Source organism: Phalacrocorax aristotelis, chromosome 13 (genome assembly GCF_949628215.1).
Source record: "Phalacrocorax aristotelis chromosome 13, bGulAri2.1, whole genome shotgun sequence".
Taxonomy (NCBI): domain Eukaryota; kingdom Metazoa; phylum Chordata; class Aves; order Suliformes; family Phalacrocoracidae; genus Phalacrocorax; species Phalacrocorax aristotelis.
In genome coordinates, this window is record NC_134288.1 from 2,058,913 (window position 1) to 2,072,453 (window position 13,541).

Sequence of the window (13,541 nt, forward strand, 5' to 3'; positions counted from 1 at the left end):
AAGGCCAGCAGCCTCCCCAGCCATCCTACTGTAGGCAGCACACATGCAAAGGGCAGTGCTGCAGGCAAGGTCCTGTGGAGGTCACCATGGGGCTGGCTCTGCCCATGACACAGGCTGTCTGGGCATCAGCCAGTGTCACTTCTGCAGGCAGGGCAAGACCGACCCTCTGGCACCAGGACGCACCCCCGCCCCAGTGAGTGGGGGGGCTGGCTGCCTGCTCCCTGCCCAATCTAGGGAAAATAATGAATGAAAACACGAGCCATGCCCCATGCAGGAGTGTCAGGGTGAACGTTTGTAGCAGTTGTACCCAAAATGGAAACCTAATAACTGATATTGAGTAAGGTGAAACAGAGGGGCAGAGGGAAGCAGAACAAGAGGGAAGAGAAAAGAAGGTGAGATAGGAGAAGAGAGAGAAAGGAGGAAAACCAATCATTAGTGGAAGGGTTTCCACAAGGAGGCAAATCAGAAATTGGTGAAAGCACCCAACAGAAAAATGCCACCTCCCGGCTCCCACCTTCATTACCAGGTGCCAAAGAAAGCAAAGCTCCCCAGGCACAGTGCTCCAGGCCTTGCCCTGGCAGCACCTGGGCAAGCAGCAGCCCTCACACCTGCCCCCCTGCCCCGGGCTCTGGCAAGAGCATGGCTGGCCCCTGAAAATCCCCCAGCGAGTGCCAGCAGGGCTGTGCCTGGGTGGGAGACACCACGGGGGCTGCGTGCCAGGTGGCCTGCTGCTGGCCCCATGAAAACACCGAGCCACCTGAGGGCAGAGGCAAGTGAAGGCTCTTCGCACTGCCAGGACAGCCGCTGGGATGGCACACGTGCATTGCAAGCCATACAACACACAGGGCAGTAAGCGCACCCTCCTCCACAGATGGAAGACGGATCCTTGCCAGGAACTCTGCCATGGCACCTGCACCCTGCCACAGCCAGGCAGTCCTGTGCACCTGTGCTGGAGGAGCCAGATCTTCATGGGACCCGTCTCACACCAGCTCCCTACAGCATGGCTCGCACAAGCCTCTCCAATATCCCTTTACTCTGCGCTCCCAAGCACCGTCTGCTCTCCAGGCCCCTTCCTCCACACTTGCCTCCAATACAGGTTGTATTTCTTCCTAGTCCATGGAAATTGCAACAGAGGTAGTTGGTGACTGCCAGGAGCACCAGGTTGTATGTAGGTCTTTCACAGTTGGGTTTGACCTGTGAAAGCAACATTATCTCTAACTTAGCGGCTGCTTTGGGCCTGCTGGGAAGCCCAGGGTGGTCTCTGGCATTCCCTCAACACCAATCCTCATATTCAGCAGCGATGCTCATGGGCGATTCAATCAGAAGACTGCTTACCCTGAGGGTACAACAGCTTCTTTTCTGCTCCTGCGCTGCGGTCTCATGGCTGAGCCCTTTCTGCAGCCAGGGCAAGGATGGACAGACTGTGAGCACATGTACAAGTCTCTTCAGTGAAGCCCTGCCATCCCCTGTCTCTGGCTGCAAGCCAGAGTCCTTTGGAGAAGACCTCTCTGGACAAAGATGATGAGTTTCTTCAGGCTCCTTCTCTGAGTTAAGGCTTGAGATATATGTTGTCCATAAAAAAGCCTTAAGACCAGTCTTGTGAAGCCTGGAACAATGTGTTCATCCATAGCCGCATCTCTTCACCAGAAAAGAAAACCCAAAAGCTCCAGATTGATTTTGAAACTAGCGTTCTTCTCCTCAAACTTCGTTGGGATGAGCACAACCCACTCCAAGGGAACAGAAAACTACTGTGATCTGAACTCTGCTCCGGAGGGCTCAATGCCAGCTCCGGTCACAGCTCTGGTTCCACAGCTCACGGCAGCTATTGTGTCTCCAGAGCTTGAAGACTCTCAGGGATCTTTGGAGCAAATACCTGGATACTTGGGTACGTCCTCCAGGAAAGACAAGAACTTCAGAAGTTTTGGAGGTCAGTAGGCTTGCAGACAGAGCATGTGCCAAGGCAGGAGCTGAGTCTAAGAAGTGATGGTGCTGGGGAGGGTCTATCCATAGAGCAACCTTGACTTCCCAAGGGTTCATACCCCACCCTCCGCCAACATCTGTTCTAGGAACAGGAACATTTGGGAAGGCCATTCTCACTGTAGCCTACAGAACACAACAGAGAGCAAGCTGGTAGAAAGGAAAGAAGCAACAGCATGGAGCGGAGACAGCTTTTTGCCCCTGCCAACAAGGCCCATAACCTCGGCAGAGCCCAGGGAGGCAGGAGGCTTCTCCCTTTGGCATTCTTCAGTGTCCCTGCCATCTTTCTTTGCTCCTCAGAGAGACCCAGCCTACTTGAGAGGACAGCACAAGCCCCACAACAAGGAAGGGAGAATGAGTGGATCTGAGATGTTGAGACAACACACTGGGTTGGCTTCGTCTCCCAAAGCTGAAGAGTCTCCTGGCACCTCCCAGCCCAGCATTCTGGTCCTCCAGCAGGAGTGAGGACTGAGGGATGGAGGGGAGGGTGGAGATGTCTGTAGCTGGGGGCGACAGATAACCCAACATCAGTGGGTCTGAAGCCCATAGGCATCGAGGGACATTCTGGCTGAGCATGATGAGAGCTCCAAGATCTGTAGATGTGCTGTCCTCATGTCACCACCATCTTGGGGCCATGAATTACTCACGGTGATCATAGGCCAGGGAAGGACAAGTTCCCACACACCAACTGCTGAGTCCCAGCCACTGACACCTGGAGAGAAATTACTGGTGAGGCCACCTCAGCACCTGCACCCCAGTGCAGCCCTGGCACCCCGAGGGTCTCCAGAGGGCAGAAGGGAAGACTCTGAATCAAGAGATATGTGTGCACCTCACTTATGCTGTTTCTGTCCACCAGCTCCTAAATACTGGCACATAGAGGGCCCTAGCATGGACCAGGAGATGCTGCTGCAGAGCCCAGACTTCACTGAAGGTGCTTGTATCCCTGCTGAAGCTCAAGTTTGTGTCCAAGCCCTCACTCACACCCATAACGCCTCCTGGGGACACATGCTCCAGCCAGCCCCAGTTCAGGCTCCAGCTGTGCTGGTAGGTCATAGCCTGCCAATGCCGGCAACTTCTGCACTAAGGGAGATGACAGGGAGTGAGAGTGGGACCAGCCTTGCCCCTGCCCCTGCCTTGTCTGCAGGGGGACCTGACGCTGCTCCTGCTCCGCTGTCTTCCCTGGAGGCACTCAGACAGGACGTGTACCCCAGCACCGCTGGGCACCACGCTGCAGCACGGCTGGGTCCAACCACACCAGAAACAAGCCTCAAAGACCAGTTTTCTTCTGCTCAGTGGTGTCTTCTCTTGGCTGTTCTGGGAAACAGCCACCATCATGTGAGATAAACCCTGCATACAAGCAGGGCCAAGAGCCCACATTCCTCACCCATGGGCACTGCGCAAGGACACCAATGCATGACCCTGCTTTGCACAGGCATAAGTCCAACATTTCTGATGCCTCCAGAGATGCCCTGTTTCAGGGTGCCTGGGCCTGGGGAACTGTAACTGCAGCCGAAGTGAAAGGAAAGCACAAGGGATTGCTAAAGACAGCTTGTAGCTGCCTGCCTGCTTGCTCCTGGAGTGGAGACTCACAGAGCGCCTGTGCCATAGGGTCAGCACTTCCCTGGGAACCCTAGCACTGGCCTACAGCATGGCTCCCTCACCCACACAGCCAGCCCTGGGGGAGCACAGCAGGCTTCCACTGGAAGGTCTCTCCCAAGACCCCATCTCACAGCCCAGAAGAAACAGTCGGGAGAGAAGATTTCACCAACAGCCCTGTCCTCACAAGGGATCCTGCCCATCACTGGAGAGGGGACCCACCCAGGGGGGCCAGCAAATGGCTCAAGCTCTGCTCAGAGGGCTGGAGCCACCTTGGCAAGCTGGAGGGCCCCATGGCGGGCAGACTGTAAGAGTGAGGTGTGGGGAGAAAAGGAGGATGGTGACCACCTCAGGAGAGGAGACAAGGCTTTTCTGCGTGAAAGACTCCATGCTTAGGGAAGCTCCGTGCTCAGATGCAAAATCGTCTAGGGTGTCCTCTTCCATCGTCTGTGCCAGCATGGAAACCCCAGCACCCACAGGGAAAGAGAGAGAGAGACAGACAGAGAGACAGAGAGAGAGAGAGAGCATATGAGAAGGAATGAAGGAACAAATGGTGAGTGGGTAGGTGGGTAGATGGATGGGTGGATGGAATAACAGAGGTTCTTGTATGCTAGCTCTAGATGCTCCATTTACATCTCTGCACTTTATATATTTGTTTGTAAGAGATGCGGGGTGAAGTCCCTTTTCCTCTTCCCAGCTGAGTGCTTTGATGATGGGCTGTAAGCTCACCTCTGGCTGGGTCACCCTGCATCCCCACGTCTCCGGTCAACGCTGGGGACCAGCAGGCGCACGTGCACACCACAAATCCCCCACAGACAGCCTCTGGCCCAGCCATCCCACAGCGCCCCGCACCATCCTTGCAGCCCAGCCCCACATCCTCACTTGCTCTGCAAGACTGTCCTGGGAGGGAGCTAGGGCAAGGGGGGCCCCCTGTGTGGCGTCCACCTCACCTGGAGCCATGCCAACCAGTGCGGGCACAAGACTGGCTCCAGAGTCCCTGTGGGCAGAGAACACTGCGGAGGGGAGAGCAAGCAGGGAGGGTCCCTGGCAGGGAGAGGGCACCCAGGCTGGCAGCAGGGATGCCCTTACCACATGCTGCCTGTACCGAGCCAAGCAGGAACCCAGCGCCACAGGACACCCAGCCGCGCCACAAGACACCCAGCTGCGCCACATCCATGCCCCTCACAGAGCACCGAGGGCTCTGCCTGTCCCGGAGCCCCCCAATTCCAGCTCCCCAGGTACCTTCCTTTCACACTTGCGGTCCCACTGCAAAGCCAGCAGGCAAAAATGCCTGAAGGGAAGGACGCGCGTACAGGATGCCAGTGCAGCACTGCTCACCCCTCTGCCTACTCCCACCACCCAGGTCCCGGCTGCTGAGAGCACCGTGGGGCACCTCTGTGCAGGCACCTGGTCCTGTTCCGCTGAGGACACCCCTCAGGCAAAAGCTGCAGCGGGCACTGCCATGCAGCAGCACTGCTGGTATGAACGGTGAGGAAAGCCCCATCTCATGGGCCAACAAAGCCACAGCTCAACTCCCAGGTACCCCCAAAACACAGCCCTCCGGAGAAGGATGAGAAGTTCAACCCCATGCGGTGCCAGGGCACAAGGGGAGATCACTAACAGCAGTGTGAAAACTGTTAGCTCGTTACAAAACTCAGAGACAACAGCCTGGCCAAAGGCCCCTTCCCTCCACCCCATGTCCCCACAGTGTAATTTCCACCATGTAATTTCCACCGGGCTCCCCCAGGGTAGCACAGGAGGCGGAGACCCAGAGCCCAACAGCTGAGGAACATCTCCTTGTGAACAACCTGATCCCCTCCATAAGAGAAGCAGCGGAACAAACCTCGCTGGCCTTTTCTGGGGTTCCCTTTGGTGTTTCATCTTCATGCTTGGGTGAGGAAGATGCTGGTGAGGAAGGCAGCCTCCTGTCCCGGTCCCTGTGAACCAGCTTGCTGTTGGGCTCCTTCAGGGTCCGTTTCAGCTCATTGATGCTGGCCTGATGCTTCAGCAAAACATCTTCTGGCTTGTCTAAAAACTTGGGGAGGGAGAGAGGAAGATAACTACGATTAAATCACCAGCCAAGGCAAAAGAGATGAGCAGGGGCACTGGGAGGGTTTGCTTCACACCAGGCTTGAATTTAGGGTCTCAAGAGCCAAATGAACAGCATTTCAGAGCACCCTGGTCTGGAGTTCTCACTAAGGCCGCTGCAGAGAGCAGCAAAAAGGCAGCATGTGGCAAAACACGGGTGGCAGGCTTCCCTCCAGGAAGGGCACAGCAAGCCCCTTCGGCATCTCCAGCACGGCCTGCTAAGGACAAGCTAAGCCACCCAGAGGAAAAGAGTGGGCTCTCCCTTGGGATCAGAAAGGGACAGGGCCCTACTGGAAATACCAGCAGCCTCCTCTGCTGCTCTCTCGTGCCCCGCACACAGGGAGCCCAAGCCTCTGCCTCAGCAGGGCAGGAAACCAGCGTTTCCAACAGAGCTCCTTCAAAGTGGGCTTCTGCCAAAGGGCACAAGGTCAAGGGCTGGTCAGAGGTGTCCAGCGTGGATCCCAGCCTGGACCACCATGGACCAACCTGGGCCCAACGGCAGCCTGGGGTAGGGATGGGGTCTGGCCTGCTGTGGAGAGAGGACAGCTCAGAGCGAAGTGCAAAGTGGGGTTTAGGTGTTAGAGCATCGTTTCGTGACAGTACAGGCACCAGGGCAGCTCCCCTTGTCCTGCTGCAGAGGTGGGCAAACTGGCTCAGAGCAGGAACCAGCAAGTGCAAGAACCCTGGCTTCTGCTTCAAACTGGAACTCAAACCTCTTTCAAGGTTCAAAAGGAGTCACCTAAAATACCTGCCCTATATTTCTCTTCAGCAACATCCCAGAGACACAAGAGAGTCCCATGAAAAACCCTACCAAATTTTGCAGATCCTGAAGGCTCAGCACAGCTCATGAAAAGACTCCCCCTGTGGACCCATGTGTTTGAGCCGTGGAGAAGTGCTTCATGGTTTGCCCACCTCTGGGCTCGGGGTGCACTGGGGGCTGGGGGGCAGCACATGCACATGCAGTGGGGTAAGCAATGAGGTGGGCAGGGGAGGGACCGGGACTGGTGCCCACCGCCCCGGGGGGGCCTGCCTTGTGGTGCTCAGCAGGATGGTGAGAGCTGTGTGGTGCCAGTGCGTCAAACCCCATTGCCTGGCTGATTTTGCCCCTGTCGACAGCTCCAGCGAGGCTCTACATCCCACTGCGAGCAGAGGGGAAACCCCTGAGGATTTTAGGCTGGGAGGAATTGTTCCTCATGGGGGGCCATCACAGACACAGGAGCTTGTGCAGGGGAGGGCACAGCCTCTCTCTTCTCTGCGACAGCCCGCTCTCAGGCCGGGCAGATGCAGGCAGCTGCCCGCTGGCACGGGGGGTGGGTGCCAGTGCCTGCGCCCACAGGCAGCTGAGCGGGCGCTGAAGGCAGCTCAGAAATTCATTTGCCCCCAGTGGGGTGGGATGGCAGCCACAGCGCTGCGAGGAGCTCCAGCCCGGCTCTCCATGGAGGGGAGCCACGCTGCGGGAGCAGCGGGCTGTGGGAGAGCAGAGCCGCCGGGTAGGGCAGGTGACGGAGGCAGTCAGGGTCAGGCAAAAGCAGAATGCGGGTCGGGGTGTCAGCAGGACCAGCCTCCACAGGAGAGCTAGGGCCGCAGGGCTGGACGGGGAGGAGACATGAGGCGAGGACATGGCGGAGTCAGTAACACGAGCAGAAGCTGGGTCTTCCCAACGGGCCAAGGACTCGGCACGGGGGCCCGGCCGTTGCACCTTGGGAGGGCTCTTGCTCACATGTACAATTAAGGACTCCCTTACTTAGTGGGATAGAAGATGCTGTGTGTGTGCTGGGGCAGATCCCCAGCTGTCTGCTCATCGGGCTTCTCTAGCATCCAACCCCCCCGCCCTGGTGCATCTTGTATTCCAGTAAATAGGGTGACACACAGTGTTGCTTTGAAAAGGATGGACAATATGATGCACCGATGAGGACTAAGATACTCCAGAGAGAGAATACCTCCTGCTTGTGCCTGGGGGTTGTTTCGTGCTCCGGCTGGCAGCAAAGAGAGGGTTAAAAGTAACCAGCAGGGTCAGTTGAGGGAACTTGTCACAAACATCACAGTTAAGTTGATGGGTTGGCAGGGCACAGAAGCACTGGACCCCCCCTCCCCTTGCAGCATGGGGCTGAAATGGGCTGGGCCAAGTCTCGGGGCTGGGGCAGGGAGTGGGTGGTCTGTGCACAGGCAGTGGCAGGCACGAGTGGGCACTGGTGTGCCTGGCCTGTCTCCATCCCCGTTCTCATCCCTGTCCCGGAGCAGGGCTACTCCCAGGTCCAACCCTGCCTGGGGACAAGTCTTGAGACCACCTGGCAGGTGCTGGGGAATCAGAGTTGAGCCGAGCCCCTGTGACAGCCCCATTTCCACTGTCAGGCAAAGCCATGCCCAAGGGCCTCACCAGCCTGGGGCACAGCTGGCGAAGAAAGGGCTGCAGGGGACTGTGCTACGACACGACCCTACCTGCCTGCAGCCCAGCCCTGCTGCCCGTGCCCAGTCCCCTGCCTGTTTTCTCCAGGTGTGAGCCAGCCTAACCCTTCCACCTCCACCCTCCTCTGCCCGCCTTGTCTGTACCTTCAGCTCCTTGATTTTCGTTGGGGTGGTCACCTCCTCGTCCTCTGTCTCGGACCGCCTCCTGCTGCCAAACTCACCGTCCTCATCCTGCTTCTCGCCCTCCGCCCCGGCGTCGTGGTTCTCACTGACGGAGGCTGGGCGCGAGAATTCTGCCCGTGGGGGAGAGCCCGGGTCACCCCAGCCCTGCCACCCCCAACCCCCACTCCAGCCCCCCGTCCCCTGTCCTCAATCCTGCCAGTTCAGACCTGGGGGCTGAGGAGCCCCGAATGCCCTGCAGCAGGGAGGGCTGGTCCCAGGGCTTCCTGGCAGCCCCAGGGGTCCCAGGACACAGGGAGCTGGGGGGAGCCCCATCCCCAAGCTGCCCAACCCCAGCTTTGCCACATTCCCCTGCTCATGCGCAGCCTGAACTATCACTTGGGGTGGGGACAGACCCTCTGCCATGGGGATGGGTTTGGGGACGGCCTCCAGAAGGAAGCCTGATGGCTGCTGTAACCCTGTCAAATGAGCCAAACAGCTCGCAGAGATGAGCTGAACAGCATCCCCCTCGCTCCCGCCAGCGGACCAATCTCCCTCCCCCTCCCCAATTTGGGGCATACCTCCGTCAAGGCTGCGAGACATGGTGTACCGTTTGCTGGAGGAGCGCTCAAAGAAGGGAGCCGGGCGGTCAATGAGGGCGCTGGCCTGCCGTGTCTGCGCCTGCGTCCGCCCGCTGTAGCGAAACTTGGAGCCCATCACCAGGAAGCCTTTGGGGGGTGGCTCTGGGGATACCAGCCTAGGGGTGAGAGCGGTGAGATGCTGTCAGCGAGCCCCAGCTGTGCCCCCCTGGCGCTGCTTCCGGCAGAGGCAGGAGCATGTCTGCCTTGAGAAGGGAGGCTTGGAGAAGGCCTGGAGAAGGTCTTCTCACCTGAAGAAGGTGTGATGCTCTATGCAGACCTTCCAGAGACGCTTGGCAGAGCGGTGGTTGGGCAGCTTGAAGCCAATGGTACTCTCAAACTGTTCATACTTGGGGGAGATAGAGACATACCATTACAGGCAGATCCTGCCCTAGAGGAGATGATGGGATGAGACCTGCCTTGCTAAGGCTCTCAGGTTCCCCTGGCAGGAGCCATGATCATGCAAAAAAAAAAGTCTTCTTCAAAGCAGTGCTGGAAAGATCCATGCAGAGCCCCACTGGGTGGTGGGATCAGGCCCTCACACTTTCAGCCTAAGCACTTTCCTCAACTGTAAATGGCTTTTCAGTGCAAGATAAATTCCCTCAAGGAACAAAAACCTTTTACAGCTCATTTTGGCGAGAGGGCATCACTCTCCATTTTAGATGCACTGTCCTTGCCCTCCTGTCTGCTGGAAAACGTGGGTGGAAATGTATTCTCCCATCAGTGCACATAAAAGTGAAAAGAGTGAAAATAATGTCAGAAAATGAATGAAAAAGCCTCCTCATGTTTTTTTATGAAGCATGGAAACACATCAAAAATGGCCCTCAACCCCACTTCCTGGGTGACCTCCCTACACCAGCGGGGTCATGGCGTCTGGCTCGTGGGGAAAGGAGCCTGGGGTGATCTCAGCCTGCTGAAGTCACTTTGCCAGCAAGAAAACGAGAGCACGAACTAAAAAGCACTTGCAGAAAGCCTCCACATGCCACAGGAGATGTGCCAGGGTGGTCATTAACTTGGGACCCTTGGGGCAGAGACTGGAGCCGGGTGAGGACCTCCCCTCCAGGTAGCCCCAGTCCAGCAGAGCAGGCACCCTGCCGTGCCCTGGGGCTGCACTGGTGCACGGCACCCACCTCACCCGGGCGGATCTTGATGTAGAAGTTGCTCCTTTTGTAGGAAATTTTGAGGATCTTGGGCCAGGCGAAGCGGTTGATCCTCAGCCGGTCCCTGTAGATGAGGAGGCCGTTGGCACAGACGCCCAGCATGATGTCAATGCCCTCTGAGTCCTGGAGGAGGCAAGAGGGACAAGAGGGGAATGCTCAGCTGCCCAGTAAGAACCAGTCTGGCCGGCAGTGCCACGCTCCCTCCTGCTTGGTGCTCTGCTACAGGGGACCATTGGACAGAGAGGTCACTGAATCACAGCCTGGTTGAGGTTGGATCTCTGGAGGTCCTCTGCTCCAGCGCAGGGCCACCCAGAGCTGGCTGCCCAGGACAGTGTCCTTGTTGAACCTTCATTATGGGAGGAGGGGGCTGGGCAGGGAGACGTGTGCAGGCAGCAGGGCAGGATGGAGTGGCACTGGCCATCGCTCTGGCAGCCCCGAGGCCCTGTACCTTGGCATGGTGCAGGTCCACCCCGTACATGGAGAGCTTCTTGGCGTTCTCAAGGAAGTGGATCTCTGCTTCCCCGGGGGTCATTCCCCTGCAGGGAGACAGAGAGGGGGACACATGGCCGGGTGTCCCACTGGGCATGGGCCAGCTGTCTGGTGCCTTCCTCGCCACCAGCCCGTCCTCTCCTGGGGCTCACCGGTAGGTCTTGTGCAACTCCATGATGCGCTCCTCCAGCTCCCGTGTCTGGTTGGGGGCGAAGCGGAGCTCACTGACGTAGTTGCCCATGTGTTCCTCGGCATCATAGTCACCCAGCTCAGCCTGCACGGCGTAGGAGCCCAGCAGGGCATGTGTGACAAAGGAGCAGGGCAGGCGCCCCGTGATGATGTCTGCACGGAGCTGCAGGCACAGGTAGTATCTGCAGGAGCGGGCAGAGGGTGAGAGCAGGGTGGAGGCACGTGCCCTCCGGAGCAGGCTGGGGCTCCCCAGGAAGTGGCAGCTTGCACCCCACTTTGCACTCCTCTCCGCAAGGACTGCCACCTCCCACAGCCACCTACCTGGCCCCACTCTGTGTGATTTAGACATGCCACATGCAGCAGGAGGACTGTGAGCCCCCAGACATCCCCCAGTTGCCCACCTCTTGCCTAAGCCCTGCCCCTCCACAGGCAACCAGCCAGTCCCCTGGGAGCTGCCCTGGCAGCTGTGCCATGAAGCGGTGTTCCTCACCTTGTGATGTCCTCCGTGAGCTGGGCAGGGTCTGGAGGGTAGAACTTCACAGTGAAGGCGAAGTTCCAGGGCCCACCTAGGGAGGGGAGAGAGCAGTAAGGGCAGCACCCATGCTGGATGCACGCAGGTGTGCAGGAGCATCCGCTAAGGGTCCCATGGTTCCCCACAAGCCCAGCACAGGGCAGGGACAAGGGGGTTCCAGAAGCTGCTGGAAGAACAGCCATGGGGACACCAGCACGACTTGGTTATTCTTCCCCCAACAGCTGGGGAGAGAAAAGCATCACAACTTCAGGAGCCATCAGCTCAGCATGACTACTAATGTCACATGTCCCAGAAGGTGACATCCTGAGCAACAGCCCTTCTGCTGTCCCAGCAAGGCAACATCACGGGCAAAGGCACCCCAGGACCTGTCCCAGCAAGCCCCCCACTCTTCCCCCCATCCCCGTGCTCCCTGCTCAGGGCAGGTAGCTCAGGGGATGGCACCCAGAGAGGGACCAGGTCTCAGCTAGCGCTCTGGTGGCATCGATGGGGTCCTTTGCCCCCACGCCTGTCATGAGTAAGAGGAGAGGTGGGTAACAGGCAGCTGAACAAGAAACAGCATCCATGTCCCCAGGCCAGCTGCCAAAGGTTCCCTCCAGGGCAGGTGGGGAGGGGACCTGCCGGAGGACAGCCACAGCTGAGCCATCCAGGAGCCCCACAGGACGCCCAGGGCTGGGGAGGATGGATCCTCCCCAGGCACTTACTGCGGATCTGCTTCTTGATCTCCTTGGAGGGGTCCAGCCAGTTCTGCAATGAGGAGACAGCAGGTCAGGGTGGTCCCCCACCAGAGAGTGGGCAGCCGCAGAGGAACCCCCTGTGCTCACCTTCTGGCTGTCCGAGTCACAGAAGGTGAGGCCGAAGTAGTCCTTCTCCAGGAGGTTGAGGTGCTCGCACACCATGTCGAAGAGGATCTGGCCTCGGGCATGCTTCTGTTGGAGACACGGAGAGGCTGATGGTAAGCTGGCTCCCGTGTGCTCCTGCAGACCCGGCAGGCACAGGCAGCACCGCTGGGTGCAGGCAGGGAACATGGGGGAGGGTCAGGGCAGCCCTGGTTTTCCAGGCAACCAACAGAGGGTGCTGGGCTGCCTTTGAGAGCAGCCCTCTCACCTGGCAGCACCGCTCTGGGACACCCAGGCAGCTCTGGGGCTGTGGGGACTGGGCATGGTCAAGCCCAACCAGTGCAGTGCCGGCAACAGGTCCCACAGGCCAGGGGCACCTGGTGCCCCCCCCGGCTCATCGCCCATCACACCAGGAGACAGCGATGCCAAACCAGAGAGGGGTTCAGCCAGCCCAGGCTGGACTCCTGCACTCCAGACCAGCAAGCTGGGGCAAATGTACCCCAGAGCTCGCGGTGGCCGGTGCTGCCCATGGGACAAGCTCCTTCCCAACACCCTCCCCGCTGGTGGCGGTGGCAGCTGGGTCCTGAAGCACGGCACGGCAAACCAGAGCCACAAAGAGCCCAAGCCATGCACAGGGCCGGAGGGCACCCTTGTCACCTGGCCCTTTGAGTTCTCCTGAATTTCCTTTCCTTACTAGTGGCGGCGAGGCTCAGGCTCGCTCATGGATATGGAATAACAATTCCTCCCATGTGTGTTTCTCCCCTATCTACAGCCTTCCAGCCGCCAGCTCCCCTCTCCAAGGCACCCATTTACCGGAGCACCTTCACCATGCACCCCAGGCAGCCCAGGGCACCAAGCGGCACAGCCCTGGCACTCACTGCCCCCAGCTGCACCCCTGGGCTCCTGTCACCTTGCAAAGCTTTTCCAGCAGTTGCAGTCACCCTTTCTGAGTCTCCTCCTCTCTGCTGACCTGGGTTTTGAAGGCAGGGGCTCACCTGTGGCAAGTACTGGGGTGCGTCACACTGAATGGTTTGACTCCTCTTTTTGATTTTTACTGAATTAAGCCTTAATTAAGCACATGGGCAAGGCACAACTATTCCCATGGGGCCCACGAGAAAGAAAGAAGAAATGCAGCACCAGCCTTTCTATGCTAAACCCTCTCCTCTGTGTCCCAGGTGGATTTTTTAGAAAGCAGCAGCTCTTTAAAAGTCAACCCCATCCTCTTCACCAGAGAGGGCTCGTCCTTACCCATGCCCGGCGAGGGGCTTTCCTCTACTCGTGAAGCCGCCAGCAAGACTGCAACCCGGGTATCTCCCTGCATGCCAGTTTTGCTTGGCCAATGCTACAGGGAGAGCCACGGGAAGGACACCTCGCTGGGGCTTGCGCAAGCCACTCCTGTGTGCCGTTAGCCCCCCGCAATCCCTGAAGTACTCTGCTCCTTTCCTCCTTCGGGAGGGCTTTCATCTTCATG

At 58.5% G+C, this 13,541-nt stretch overlaps 1 protein-coding gene across 19 annotated transcripts in view; it reads right to left on the bottom strand.

Moving 5' to 3' along the window:
* The window catches only part of EPB41L1 (erythrocyte membrane protein band 4.1 like 1), a 68,801-nt gene that overhangs the window by 12,600 nt on the left and 42,660 nt on the right, over positions 1-13,541 (bottom strand). For 6 of the 19 annotated variants that reach the window (XM_075109137.1, XM_075109144.1, XM_075109143.1 and 3 more), the window contains 12 exons: positions 12,056-12,160; positions 11,936-11,978; positions 11,193-11,268; positions 10,666-10,884; positions 10,473-10,560; positions 9,995-10,147; positions 9,116-9,213; positions 8,808-8,983; positions 8,212-8,360; positions 7,602-7,637; positions 5,417-5,608; positions 3,922-4,020 (listed from right to left, as the gene is read on the bottom strand). In XM_075109137.1, the coding sequence (XP_074965238.1) occupies positions 3,922-4,020; positions 5,417-5,608; positions 7,602-7,637; positions 8,212-8,360; positions 8,808-8,983; positions 9,116-9,213; positions 9,995-10,147; positions 10,473-10,560; positions 10,666-10,884; positions 11,193-11,268; positions 11,936-11,978; positions 12,056-12,160 (1,434 nt within the window). The remainder of the gene's footprint in view (positions 1-3,921; positions 4,021-5,416; positions 5,609-7,601; positions 7,638-8,211; positions 8,361-8,807; positions 8,984-9,115; positions 9,214-9,994; positions 10,148-10,472; positions 10,561-10,665; positions 10,885-11,192; positions 11,269-11,935; positions 11,979-12,055; positions 12,161-13,541) is intronic. The other 13 variants (XM_075109154.1, XM_075109152.1, XM_075109150.1 and 10 more) reach the window with 6 other exon arrangements.